This window comes from Hippopotamus amphibius, chromosome 7 (genome assembly GCF_030028045.1).
Source record: "Hippopotamus amphibius kiboko isolate mHipAmp2 chromosome 7, mHipAmp2.hap2, whole genome shotgun sequence".
Classification (NCBI taxonomy): domain Eukaryota; kingdom Metazoa; phylum Chordata; class Mammalia; order Artiodactyla; family Hippopotamidae; genus Hippopotamus; species Hippopotamus amphibius.
In genome coordinates this window covers 90,528,983-90,543,462 of record NC_080192.1, presented here as the reverse complement: position 1 = coordinate 90,543,462, position 14,480 = coordinate 90,528,983, and the positions used below count along the sequence as shown (strand labels likewise).

General features: G+C 43.2%; 1 protein-coding gene across 2 annotated transcripts in view; it reads left to right on the top strand.

The window, feature by feature from the left end:
* Window positions 1-14,181, top strand: part of ANTXR1 (ANTXR cell adhesion molecule 1) — a 241,284-nt gene extending 227,103 nt beyond the window's left edge. The window contains exon 18 of one of the 2 annotated variants that reach the window (XM_057741035.1): window positions 10,320-14,181. In XM_057741035.1, the coding sequence (XP_057597018.1) occupies window positions 10,320-10,580 (261 nt within the window). In that variant the 3' untranslated portion in view covers window positions 10,581-14,181. The remainder of the gene's footprint in view (window positions 1-10,319) is intronic. The other variant, XM_057741034.1, reaches the window with a different exon arrangement.
* The last annotated feature ends 299 nt before the right edge of the window (window positions 14,182-14,480 follow it).

The window sequence follows — 14,480 nt, the reverse complement described above, 5'->3', positions numbered from 1 at the left end:
AAAAAAAAAGAATGAAATCCTGTCATTCGCCACAACATGGGTAGACCTTGAGGGTATTATTTATGCTTAGCTAATAAGTCAGAGAGAGAAAGACAACTACTGTATGTTATCACTCATATGTGGAATCTAAAAACAAAACAAAATAAACAAAATAAAACAAAAAACAAACTCGTAGATACAGAGAACAGATTAGTGGTTACAGAGGGGAAGGAGGTTGGTAGTGGACAAAATGAGTGACGGGGATCAGCTGTATGTGATGAGTGGTAACTAGACTTGTGGTGGTGATCACTCTGTAGTGCATACAGATGTTGAACTATAATGCTGTACTCCTGAAACAAGTATAATAAAGTAAGTAATTAAATACATCATAGTGGTTTAAAACAGTAATTTGCTATTTCTCTCACAATTCTGTGGTGACCTGACTCGCCTGTATAATTCTCACTTGGGGTCTGGTCTCTCATGCAGTCAGATGGTGGCTAGGACAGAAGTCGTTGGGGGTGGATTGTGCCAGACTTCCAAGAGGGCTTCTTCACACACCTGTCTTCCCTTGGTGCTTTCCACATGGCCTCTCTATACAGTAGAGTAGCCTTGAACTCTTACACTTAGTCTCAGGGCACCAAAAACAGGAAGCAGAAACTTCCAGGCCTTTTAATGTCAATCTCAAAGCTAGCACAACATCACTTCCATCATATTCCATTATTCAGAACTATCACAAGCCAGATTCAAAGGATTGGAAAAGTTCTTCCTCACCTGGGGGAGGGGCCCATGCCCACAGAAGGGAAGGAATTGATGGCAACCGTTCCTGCAGACAAGCTACTACCAAATGGGAAGAGAGAATTCTTTGGAACAGAAGCCATTCTCTCTACCCAGACTGCTCTGAGGCCCCCTCCCCTGCTGCTCTTGGGTGGCCCAGTGCCTAAAGCAGCAAAGAAAAATTTGAGCAAATACAATTGTTTAAAACTGGGGTATAGAGGAATTAATAAACCCACACCACTCCTAGACTTCAATAGATCAAGCTAATGGAAAAATAAATAAATAAAAGATACAGAGGCTTTAACTAATCCAGTAAAAATAGCTTTTTGGATATTTATTTAGCAGTGCACCCATCAAATAGAAAACTCACATTATTTTTTAAATTTGTAAAAAATTACTATAACTTAGGCAACAAAGAAAACTAGAAAGAGGAGAAAAAGTATAATTTTTACAGGCCACGTTTTCCCACCACATCACCACCCAAAAAACAAACAAACAAACAAACCACACCTAGAAGTTAGCAATAAGGGATTAAATATTTTTTAAGCCCGTAGGTGTTTTAAAACTCTCATAAATTACTGTTGAGTCTAAGAGGAAATCAAAACTACAATTACTGGGATTCTCGAAAAAGAATGATGATTAGAACACCACAATAAAAACTTACAGGAATTGGAAAAATATCATACCCTTAATTTTTTCATTATTAAAAAGAAAAAATTAAAACAATGAACTAAGCATTCAATTAAAACTTAAAAAGAATATGAAACAAATCTACAAAAAACAGAAACAAGGAATCTAAGAATCTAAGAACAAATTAATGAAAACCAAACAAAAGGAGTAGAGCTGAGAAATAAGTCTTTAAAAAATTTTCTTTGGAAATACCAGTATCATTGACAAATCTTTGAAAGTCAAAAAAAAGACATGTCAATATGTATATTATTGATAAAGACAAAAGGGTTATCATCACAAAAAAAGAGATTTGTTTAATTGTAAGAATTTCCTGTGTACAAAGTACAGGTCTATGCAAAGGATTAAAAAATCTTATGAAACAAATGATTTTCTAAGAAAGGATAAATTATGGAAATGGACTCAAGAAAAACACAAGCTCTGAGGAGGTCAGTATCTGTGGCAAAAAACTTTTAAAGTCATCAAAGAGCTGCACTCCATAAAAACAGCACGTCCAGAAAGATTTTGAGGGAATTTTCTCGTGCTTTTAATGAACTAATAACTCTTAAGCTGTTTCACAAATATAGAACATACACAAAAGATGAAAATCTTCCCTGTTCCTTTTGTGAAAGTTAGCATCACCTTGACAACAAAAAGAGCAACAAAAGAAAAGTGGCCAATCTCACATATGAAATTGGGCTCAAAAATCCTAAATCAAAGATTAACAGTTGATTCTAGAACTTTTCAGAAGTTTATTTTAGAAATATGAGGATAGTTAGAAATTAAGTAGACTCAGTGCCCAAAAAGGAATTTAATATCTGCATGTGGTATTTCCATGTGACAGAAGATTATGCAACCATTGAAAATAATATTGAACATGGCAGGGGAGAAGTGATCACAGCATTATATTAAAAAACTGTGAGGGGCTTCCCTGGTGGCACAGTTGTTAAGAATCCACCTGACAATGCAGGGGACACGGGTTTGACCCCTGGTCCGGAAAGATCCCACATGCGGCAGAGCAGCTAAGCCTGTGCACCACAACTGCTGAGCCTGTGCTCTAGAACCCATGAACCACAGCTACTGAGCCCACGTCCCGCAACTACTGAAGCCCACGTACCTCGAGCCCGTGCTCCACAACAAAAGAAGCCACTGCAGTGAGAAGCCCACACAACACAACAAAGAGTAGCTCCCACTTGCCGCAACTAGAGAAAGCCCACGCGCAGCAACGAAGACCAAACGCAGTCAATAAATAAATAAATAAATAAAATAATTTTTTAAAAAACCTTTGATACAGGATGATCCCATTTTTGTAAATATATGCACCATTCGGGGGGGGGGGCGCGGTGCAGGGGGTGATCTGAAAGAGCACAAAATGTTGACTCACTGAGTATGATCGTTGAAACTTTTCCCTCCTCCTCTTCTCCCTCGTTCCTTTGTGCATTTTCCAGATTTTCCACAGAGAAAACGTAGAACTATGTAATCAGATTAAAAAGGGGGAATTTTGTTCTTAAATAAGTCTTATCTCAATAGTAGTTCTTAGCAAACCCTGTGTTTACACGTGTCCCACTAAAGATGTGCTGTTTTTATTTCTACCCTTTCATTTCTCTAGTTCCCTTTTGTTACCAAATATTTCCTTCGTGCTTTCATCTTACCTTCAATTTGGGTATCCAAAGAAGTTATTATGGAGAGCAGGCCAGCATGTGTGTCAGCAAAATGAATCAAATAACTAAAGGAATTGACCTTGGATCTTTTTCCATGAAGAGCACATAAAAGGCAGGCTGTTATATGAGATTTATAGACAGGGCATGTGTGCAGTGGAGAAAAGGGAGTCGAGAAGCATCCTGGCATCACCGCTCACAACACACCCTTCTCTTTGGCCTCAGCTCTGGCTTCGGGAAAGAGGAGCAAGGCAAGACAGGTGTCTCTGTGCCACTTTCTCCCTGTCCTAGACTTGAGCCTATGAGTGAATGCTGTTCAGTGAAAAGCCAGAGTGTGGTGTCTTCATTTCAAGTGACGGGCCAGCTGAAGTGTATGGGTCAAAAAAAAGAAAACAACATGGAATAGCAGAAAGAAATACCAAGGGAGCAGGGCCAATTCAGGCTGAGAAACTTGCATATTTTCCTGTAGAAGGTGGGGAGGCATTGAAGAATTTAAACAGGAAGACAACATTGAATGTGTGTCTATGTCTATGCATATATATATATATATTTGTATATATACAGGCAGATACACATCTTACATATACTTATGTGTTTCCATGTGTGTGCATGCCTGCGTATATCAACTGCATACGTCTTATTTATATGTGTGAGTGTATATATTCATTTTATATGGAAACCAGAATATCACTGAGAAAGAGAAAGACTGAAAGCAGGAAGACTGATTTACTTAGTGGCTCAAGTTATAGAAGGTGAGCAACAGCGAGGGTGTGGAGGAATGGATGGAGAGGAAAGATCTTTAAGAGAGAGAATCAGAACTCTGCTTCTCCCTGATTGTGGCAGAAGATGGCCACGCCCCAGTTTCCACATACATCCCCTCTATTCAAAGGGATCAACCCTAACTGACTAACTACCTGCAAACTCAGTCGTAATTCCAAACTCTCAGAAGAGAGAATCTGACCAGTCTACCTCAGATGAGGTGTCCACCCCCTGGTCCAGTCAGCTATGGCCAAGGTCAGTGTCACAGAGCACAAATACGGTTGCTGAGATCCATGTATTTGTGGGATCGTTTGACTCCTGTCCACCTCCACCTCTGGACTGCATTCTTCATGAGGACTGGGACTGCGTTCAGTTGCTCACCGCCGTCTGCGGCACCTTATAAGGTGTCCAGGACGTAGTTGGCACTCAGAACCATTTCTTAAAAGGATGAATGGGAGAGAAGAATGAGACAAAAGAAGAGGCATGATGGAGTCATTGTTCGTGTGTCTCATTTATCACCAGAGCACCTACTTCAGCAGAATTACGTCACTTGCTTCAGCACGCCCATGAGCTTTTGTGGTCTAGCTTGAGAACCAACCTCTATGTATAAGAGTGATGTAAGTTAGAAATTATGCTCCTAATTCTAAACAAATGACATAAAACAAGCTTTGGAAACCAAATCCACTTGTAACTTGAGAAATACCTCCAGACAAGACACTCAATGGAAGAATTAGGCCAGAGAGTAAAGGTATTTGTCAGAAGAAACCTGACAGACAGGTTCTCCTTTTCCATCTGATTATTTTCATATTCTTCCTGTGAAATCCAGTTTCCTTAAGTGACCTCTGTTCATAGGAAACTCTTTGGTTTAATCTGTGGCAGCCGTGGCATATTTTTAACCATCTCTGAAGGCCAGCTCCCTCTCCACTGAGCATGCCTGATACCCAAACAGATGTTTTATAACACTCAGCACACATGAGCTCACCACTGGCAAGTCTTTTGCACACAATCAGCCCTCAGCTCTTCTCACGTCTCCCCTATCATCCCACAAACCCAAATTCAGAACTCACAGGCAAGCTTGAATCCTCACCATGGTAACAAAAGAGCAGAAAGTGGAGAATCCAGTTTTGAATCTTCAGTTTATTAATGTTTTGTAAATCTGATGGCCAACTGGAAAATATGCAATGCAAAGAGGTAGCCAAACTAAGTAGTATATAAAAAGATGTGCAAACTGGCTGCCCCCAAAGAATTCAGATTAAAGTATCCACATTAAAGGGTTCCAAAACAATTTGAATTTTGATAGAATTTTAAAATATTGGGGCTGAAGGGTCCTTGGGCATCATCTAGCTAGCACAACAATTTTGTTGATGAACATGAAGAAGCTGAGAACCACAGAGAGAAAGGGACTTAGGGTTTCACACGCTAGAGGAGAACTAGAGGTAGAACTCTGCCTCCCGGCCCAGACCCACAGGGCAGACAGACAACAGTCCCACGCCCCCAGTTTCCTGTCTGTTCTCCTTGGACCATCCGTGTCTGCAGTTCAAAGCTGGGAAGAAGCCAGAAACTGATCAATAAGATCTTTCATCCTGACCACACCATTATTGTTTCAAAGTGTGTCCTGCCCCCAATTTAGATAAAGAGTTTTGTTGAAGAACAACTAACTTTGATAAATCAATAAAATGTAACCTGAAAAGGTATTTTTAAAGGTAACATGCGAACATTTCAAGCGTGGAAATCAAGACGAGCGCGTAAGATTCTCACCACCCCTTCCCTAAGAGTCTAGGGAATGGTCCAAAGAGACCATCAGAGGGTGACTAAGGAAATGTGAACACACAGCCATGAGTTCATGGACCTTTGATCCTCTGAGAACCTAAACTTGCAGGGAAAATCTGAGCTTCTTAGGAAGGCCTACTCAACCTCAGAGACCCTCGCAGGTGTGAGCAGTATCCGTTGAATGCCAACTTAAACTTGAACTTAGTGCTGCTATGAAGATCTCAAAAAGAGAAGACCCAGATGGTGCCTCAAAAATAACCACCCACCCATTGGGGAACAAGGTTTATATTAAGAAGAATACCAAGTGGCAGACTATAGTCTTCATTAAACAAATATTTGTAGAGAGCTTAGGATGAGTTAGGCTGGACATTCTGCAATAAAAGAGAAAGAATTTAATCAAAAGTTGTAAGCAAGGACCAGATCACAAAAGGCAGCATGTGCTATTGGAGGGAGGCATTTGGATTTTATGTTAAAGATCATTGGGAACCATTGAAAGATGTTGACCTGGGCAGTGAATTGACCAGACTTATGTTCTGGAAAACTCTCTTGACAGCTGTGTCAGGAGCTGATGGATTGTGGCCAAGTGCTGCATTGTGTGATACCATCTACACGTGCTTTGTGGCATTATTTGCACTTTTAGTCTATATTCAGGATAATACACTAAAAGGAGGATGAGAGCCTAAGGCAGGCAGAGCTAGGTTTTAATCCCACTTCTACAATTTACCAGCTGTGTGGTATTGGGCACGTTATTTAAATAGGTCTGAGCCCTCAGTCTTCTTTCTGTACAATGAAGATAATAACCCTTAGCTCATGGGGTTTGGATAATACGTAACGTGGATGATGTGCCTGGACATTTCTAATAATCCTCCCAACAGCATTAGATTCAGCCAAATCAAAATGACATTTTTCAGCCCAGGAGGAATGCCATCTAGCTAAGCCTCCACTTAGCAGGAGATATCGTTGCATTTTCTTCTTTAAATTTAATCAGGACATTTTGTTTCTAATGTGTGAAAATGATTGGCATTTATACTTTGTAAATGAGCAGTGAGGTAAACTGAGGTCAAAGCCAAATATTGGATCTGAATCAAACCACCCAAAAACAATACTGCAAAGAATTCCACTGGTTACAAAGACCAGCGTAGGAACTGAGTGCTCCAACTGTCCTAGCAACCTTTTAACCAAACACCAGTGCAGATTTGCTGGCGTATATGACACTGAGAGCATCTGGCCTTTCTATTATCCTCTCGCAAGCAAAAAATGATGTCGTGTAAACTGATCATTAGGGCAATTGCATGGTCTAAGTGTTACAGTGTTTATGTTGGCTCCTTTGGCTCCAGGTTTTAAGAATTTAAGCCACACCCCTCCCTGAAGTCCGAATTGTGTCTTACTGTAACTGACCCCAGGGATTTGTCTATTCAGTGTCTGCATCTTCTTTTCAGGACAATACAAATGTGTAAATGCATCACCAGTCAACTGTGTGTCCTGTAAGAATAAATTACAGGAGTGACACAGCAACAGGAGGATAGGAAAGGGTGTGGAAGAGAGTGGGCTCTGGGAGGTGCTCTGGTCATGTGTCCAATGCTACAGTTTTTCCCAGTATACCAGTACTATTCTAGAAGCCAGGTGAGGAGTGTAGAGGTTCCAGCCTGCGGCTCTCCTGCAAGGCATTGAACTAGGAGTCAGAAAAACTGCTACTACCTCTGACTCATCTTTCTACCCTGGACAAGGTCATTATTGTGTCTGAGCATGTTTTCCTGCCCAGACTCAACTTTGCTTACTAAACACAACGTGCCAGGCACTATATACCAAGCCCTTCAGCAACACTGATTAAGTTAAGCCTCAACTTGACTGTGAGTGGCAGGTGGTGTATTATTCCCACCTCACATCAGACAGTGGGCTGTCACTCAGGAGGCGTGGCAGAGGCTGGGAGCTTGCCACCTCCCCTCTGGCTCTGGGCTGCTGTGCTGGGCTCGGATGTGCTGGGTCTGTAATGAACGACAGCCTGTGCTCTGCAGCAGGTGACTGTGGGGCACCCCTGCAGTGTTACTGACTCTAGGAAGGGGCACTGTCTGCCTTTCCCCAACCCCACCCCACCCCTGCCCTTCAGCTGCTATGGCCAAGAGGCTGTAATGGTAGCTGGAGAGGGACTGAGCAAGGAATATCTTTCTCCATCTCACTCCCATCGACCCCCCCACCCCTGCCCGCTTTTACTCCATCCTTAGCTGACAGATGTGAGAGATCATCTTTTGTGTGGTGGAGACTTTCAAATCTTTCTGAAGACATTTAGGAATCCTAATCTGGGTTATGAATGGAAGTATTGGTAGAAGATGCCTGGGAGCTCCTGATTTTGTCTCTGGTAAAAATACTAGAGTTACAATTGTGTGAAATAAATAAACAGGCCGCTGGGTTAATTCACCTGCTGCCTTGCCCCAGCTCACCATCGCTGATCCCTAAAGGGAGAGAGAGAGCCGTGGGATGGCCATCCCACAAGGAAATCTGAAGCATGTGGGGACTTGACCCCAGGCACTAGCAGCCCCTTCCCCAGGATTAGAATTTTGCTTCATCTTTAAAGGAAATGGACCTCTCTAGCCTCTTGGCCTGACTGGGCATATCTAGGAATGCAGAACATGCAGTACAGTAAATCCCAACTCTGAGTTGTCCATTACAGGAACTTATCACAGATAGTAATCATTAGGACTTTCACATCTTGAAAGAAAGAGCTTTATCCAGGATCATAAATAAACTGTAATCGAGGCTTAAATTTACAAAGCTGTAAAAGAGGGCTGCTTGGACAAAGGGGAATTCACAGTACTGGCTCACAGAATTGACTTAACCCGTGAAAGTCTGACCATGATCTGGGAGTTCCGGGCAATGCAATGAGAAAATGGTAGCTGATTTCTGCAGTTAGTGGACCCCAGTCGGAACCTAATAAGGTTAGGTCCTGGTTTAATCTCATGAAATGCAAGCTCAGAGAAAATGGGGTCCTGGCATCTAAATACAGCATTGTAATTCCTAAACCAACAGTGGAGCAGCGAATGACAAAACAAGGCCGCTGCCTTCTGGAAGTTTCTCACCTAGTCAGGGAGCCAAGGCATTTACAGATAATTATAGTGTGAGGCTTCAGTGTGTGGTGTAGACTGTAGCTAGAAAACTCAGAGAGGGAAGCAAAGGATGAATGGAAGCCGGGCTTTTTAGGGGAAGATGTGTGGAGGGAAAGGGACCTGACTCGGGACCAGAAGGTTGGATGGGGTGTGCGTGCGTGAGGAAAGCTTTGCTCGGGCCTGCACCAGCTCCCACAAACGTGCATGGTGCCCCTGCCATGACTGTCCCCAAGCCGAGTCTCAAATCACACACTGGAATTTCCCTCTTGTCCTTCAGGTAATTGGTCCTCAAAGTCCACAGTCTCACCCTCTTCATCCCCCTCAGGCCTTTCCTCAAGCGGCCTGGAAAGGGAAACCGTGGCCCCTCTGGACACATCCCGTCCAGGTTGGACACCACAGGATGGACGTCCATCCTGAAGAATGAAGCCAGGACAAATCCCATACTCCCTGCTCGGCCCCAGTGTAATGCTCATAATGGATTAAAATGAGCAGGAGAGGAGAAAGGGCAGCCTCAGAGGGGGTGGCCTCCCTCAGCTCCCCCTGGGAGGGATTCTGTCAGCATCTAGGACACACAGTAGAGAGAAGAAGAAGAAGATGCCCCCATAGGCCTGGGAAGTTTGGCAAAAGGCCAGGGCCCCACAAGGGTGGCCAGTACCCTGCCCAGGCAAGAGGGGGAGGGTTGAATGAGAAAGGTGAGAGGGATCCACACACCAGAAGGAGAATATCGTGACAGGGAGAAGCGCTGTGCTTCCGACCCTTGCGGAGCCCAGTGTTGGGTGAAAGGCTCCCAAGTGCCTGTTAAGACTAGATGTGTCTGTTGGGGGGCAGGGCTGGCGGGCCTGTGATTCTGGAGAGCAGAGAGGAGGTGCCCCAGGGGAGAGAGGGCTGCCTGGGGCTGGCTTCAGATTCTGAACTGTGAGGCTACTGCAGGGGTTCCAGGTGTCTACTCTGCACTGTCCAGCCGGGTCCCTGGGAAGGGTGGGGAAAAAGCGGGATTCAGGGTAGATGCCTGCTTTGCAATAAAAGGTCCCCAGGTTGTATTTCTTAAGAACCTAAGGGCACCTGAGCAGGTGCAGCGGCACCTGGAAGAAGAGGAATTCCCCAGCCAAAGCAAAAGCAGGATAAACTGTTCACATCAGAGCTCTGGGGAAGGCAGGGGCTTGAAGGGGAGGCTGTGTCTACTGGTGACAACAACCTCACCTCTTCCTAGTTGTGATTTAACCTTTCTGAGCCTCAGTTTCCTCATCTATGAAACAGAGCAATTGGTAGTAATACCTGCCTGGCAAGACTGTTGAGGAGATTAAATTCAGTGACCTCTGTACTCGCCTTGACTCTGTGCGTCCAGTTAAGGTCAGTCATCAGTCCCCTTCTCTTCCACCTCTTTGAGAAAGAGACTCCAGGAGAAATGAGGTTGAATGAATAATTCTGCAACATGGTAAGCCCAGAAGAAAGAAATGGGGAGCTTATCTGTTGTCAGGTTCTATTGCAATGCTCTACTGAGAGCACTGACATAAACATTTCTTTCAGGCCACCACCTGCACTTCCCGCCTGCCCTGTTGTAAGCACCCAGCAAGCATCAGCTCATGTTGCCTTCTCTCTGATTCTCTTCCAGGGGCGCTGTATCAACTTCACCAGGGTCAAGAACAATCCGCCTGCCAAGTACCCCCTCAACAACGCCTACCACACCACCTCGCCGCCTCCTGCCCCCATCTACACCCCGCCGCCCCCTGCTCCCCATTGCCCTCCCCCACCCCCCAGCGCTCCCACCCCTCCAATTCCATCCCCACCTTCCAGCCTACCCCCTCCTCCTCAGGCCCCCCCTCCCAACAGGGCACCACCCCCCTCCCGACCTCCCCCTAGGCCCTCTGTCTAAAACCCACAATTCATGCTCGGGGTTCTTGCAGAAACTTTGGGGAGGGGGCTCCTCTGTGGTGTTAGAACATGTCTTTCCAGTTGGAGGAGGCTTCCACTTTGGAAATGAGTGGTGATAAAGCCCACTGATGTTCACACACTTTAAAAATTGGTTTGTAACACCAATACACCAACAATTGTGATCAGTGGAAAGAAATCGAAATTTTGAATTGCCTGAAAACAAATGATGAGGCAACTACAGTCACAATTATAGCCAGCCAGCCATCACCTCTAGAAGGTTCCAGAGACAGTGAAACTGCTGAGATGCTCTAAATGGGATTGTGTCTCATGGAGACCAATAAGAAAATCATTTCTCGGAGGGTGAAATGCAGAGTCAGATAAGAACTAACATTGCTGGGATGCTAAATGCTGCCTTCCTTCTTCCACTCCACCTCCATCACTTAACCCTGGACCCTTGGCCTAGGAACCAAGGAATCCTCACCTCTATGTGCCACCCAGGAAGGCCGAAACCCTTTGCCTACAGCTTTGGGGAAAGATCGGGGTCCCCATTGTGGCAAGAAACTCAACATCAGACAGGTAAAAAGCATGTTCTGGGATTTGCAGAGGAGTACAAAGATTCGCCTTATTTTCCTTCTGAATTCTCTCAGTTTCCAAGTGAGGAAGAGGGAGGTTGTTTACGGATGGAAAAGGTATGTTGCCATGTTGCTGTGTAAGTGAAATCAGGTGTGTGCATTGACAGGCAAGTACTGATGGGAGCATCAGACAGTTTCTAAAACCCACAGGCCATCAGCAGCTGGAGGTGGCTGGCTTTGGCCCAACATGGCCCCTAGATCAACAGACAATGGCCTTGTCGAAGAGCAACTTGTTAATGATTCATGTTAAAAAATCAAGATTTGGCTTCAATTTAAATTACTTGAGATATGAAGAAGTGATTGATCCTATTTTCCAGAGACCAACATGAGTTGATCTTCCCAAAATGGCATCACTAGCACTTACCACACAATTTTGCTGATTTTGTTTTTCTTTCTTGGTGAAGTTGTGCACCAGAGACTTCTAAGTAGAGCTGAGAGACAATAGTCCTACATACTAAGGAATTTATCCCAAAAAAAAGCATGTGTGTGTGGATGCAAATATATTTCTCCTTGGCTTTTCAACATACTCACAAATATTATCAGCTGCCTGAAATTCCCACCATGCCTGGGAACCATTCCACTCCTCCAAGTCTTTCTGAATCTGCTATCACCAGTAAGCTCTGTAATCACTTTCTAAACGTTAGGCTTCATCACTCAAGGGTGAAAACAGAGACCATTGTTAGGGCCTTCTGCACCAGTCTGTTCAAAATTACCTCCCCCTCCAAAATTCCACTCCCAAAACCCCTAAATCTTTTCAGGAATGAAGCAGAATATAAAGTAAATGCAAACTTAGTGCTTTGGGCTGTGGTCTCCAAAGATCCTTCAAGAACCCATCAAGCCAGCCTCATTCTTTCATCTTACTTAGAACAGAGACATAGGACCTAGCATGCATTCCATACACACCAATGCTTATAGCCATGGCAGACATTGCTAATCAATCACAGCACCATCTTCCATGGAGCCCAATGATTTCTACACAATCCTCAAATAGTAATTCCAAAGAAACACCACTCATCAGTCAAAATTGAGAGATAAATGATCCCTAATTTCCATCTCAACTTTAGAAAGCAAAAGCAAACAAGGATTGTGTGGGGGAATGGGGAAACCCTGGGGCATATAAGGTACAGTTGGGGGAAATAGATCTAGGCAGAGTGCCTTAGTCAGGGTCCACAGGCACTAAATCTGCATTGCCAACACCAAACTGACACTTCCCCAAGCGTACCTCAGACCCACCCTTCTCCCAGCCTGCAGCTTCCAGAGACTCTCCCAGCTTCCTCATAGAGCTAAAATCAGAGATGGTTTCCAGGGCTTATGAAAGCAACCTCCCTCCCTCGCCCCACAACCTGGCCCATATTGTCTATTTTTAGAACATTAGGCTTCTTCTTTAGTATAGTCCTCCATGAAGCAGGTGTCAGAATGTCTTGGCCACCTGCAGTGACATTGCTGGACTCCAGAGAACCATTCCATGGGCGAATGGGCTCCCCAGGCTCACAGCCTAGAGGCGTTGAGCCCCTGGCAACTGTTTTGACTGCTGGCGGTACAAAACAGTCCACCCCACACCACTGCCGCATGGCTCACTGTGGCCATCAGAAAGTGCAAGCCAAGATGTTGACATTGTTGAGCATCAGGATGGCAGGCATCAGGTGAGAATGCAACATACAGGATCTCAACTGCACATCAATCAGAAGCCCTGTGCAGTTTCCAAGATGTTGTTTTGGTGAACTGCAGATACATGATGACTTTGAAAAGGATTAGCAGGGTTTGCCCTTAAAATGGACTCTTCATGTCAACCCTAGTAATTTAGAATTACCGTGGAGAAGGAGAAACTTCCATATTGTATGAACAAGGTAATATTTTAATAGTAGGCAATTACAGGCAGGAAAATTCTTTAACTGGTTTATAAAATCTATCCATACTTGTGTCATTCCCTGTAAAAAGTAGCAGACATATGATTGTGATCAGGAAACTGCACAAAATAATTTTTTCAACCCTCATGTTATTGTCTTCCTGAAGTTTTTTTTTAATAAAAGCCAATTTTTTGTTGTATATATTCATATTCCATGTGTTAGATGGAAGCATTTCCTATCCAGTGTGAATAAAAGGAACAGTTGTAGTAAATTATTATAAGGCCAATGATATTTCATGGCAGGTTATTCTACCAAGCTGTGCTTGTTGGTTTTTCCCATGTGTTGCTTTTATAAATGTACAAATAGTTACTGAAATGACGAGACCCTTGTTTGCACAGCATTAATAAGAACCTTGAGTGGTTACCTCTGTTGACAACCAGCTCACAAACAGCTTCTGCCCTGGAGCTTGGCACATACTCCAGTGAGACACAAGGTCTCTTTTTTACCAAGGTCAAGAACAGAGCTAGTGGACGTATTACTTAATAGTCTGGAATATCTGGTCATGGGTAACCTCATTGTAAACATCACTAGAATAGGCAGTGATGATCTGGAAGTCTTATATATACTAAAGTCCAAACACTGTGTCAGATGAGGGAAATCCATCCAAGAACTAGAAAAAAAAATGATGAGATAATGAGCAACAATTTCAGCCCAGTGCCAACTCAATAAAAAACAATTAATGCTGTGTAAAGATGGGTTGAATTAGTTTGCAAACTATATAAAGATATATGCAGTAAAAAGTCTGTTAATGCACACCAGATGGGAATGGGATGTTCTAGTCAATTGCATTTTCTAGTTATCTGAACTCTACTATATTATCATACTTGGATAACCAATTTAAAAGAATTAGAATATGATTTTTTAAATACACTTAACATTAAACTCTTCTTCTAATTCTTTCTTCTATCTGTGATAATTCAGAAGACAGTATGGATCTTCAGTGCCTCTGAGTCATTGTTATGAAAATCAGTTATTGCTGTACCTACTATAGAAGACATGACAAACCCTGGAAGTTGCTTTTTTTAAAAAAATATTAAATTCTTAATATCAACTCTTTTACTGGTTGTCTCTTTGTTATGAAAATGAAGTGTAGGTTGTTCAAGTCCTTAGCATCCTGATCATAAAAATGGTTACTATTGTGCAGATTAAATTAAATTTCTCAAATTATTTTGTGCCCTCCACTAAACTCTTTACCATATTAATTACTCTCATTTCTTCTTTAGCTGTCCAACATTCAACATATTCTTTATTTCTAGTAACAGCATTAGATTTCAAAAAGTAACCCATGCTACATGAAGCAATGAAATAAAAAGTAGAGATAGAGAACCACGCAGAAAAAAATATATTCTATCAGGATTGTGT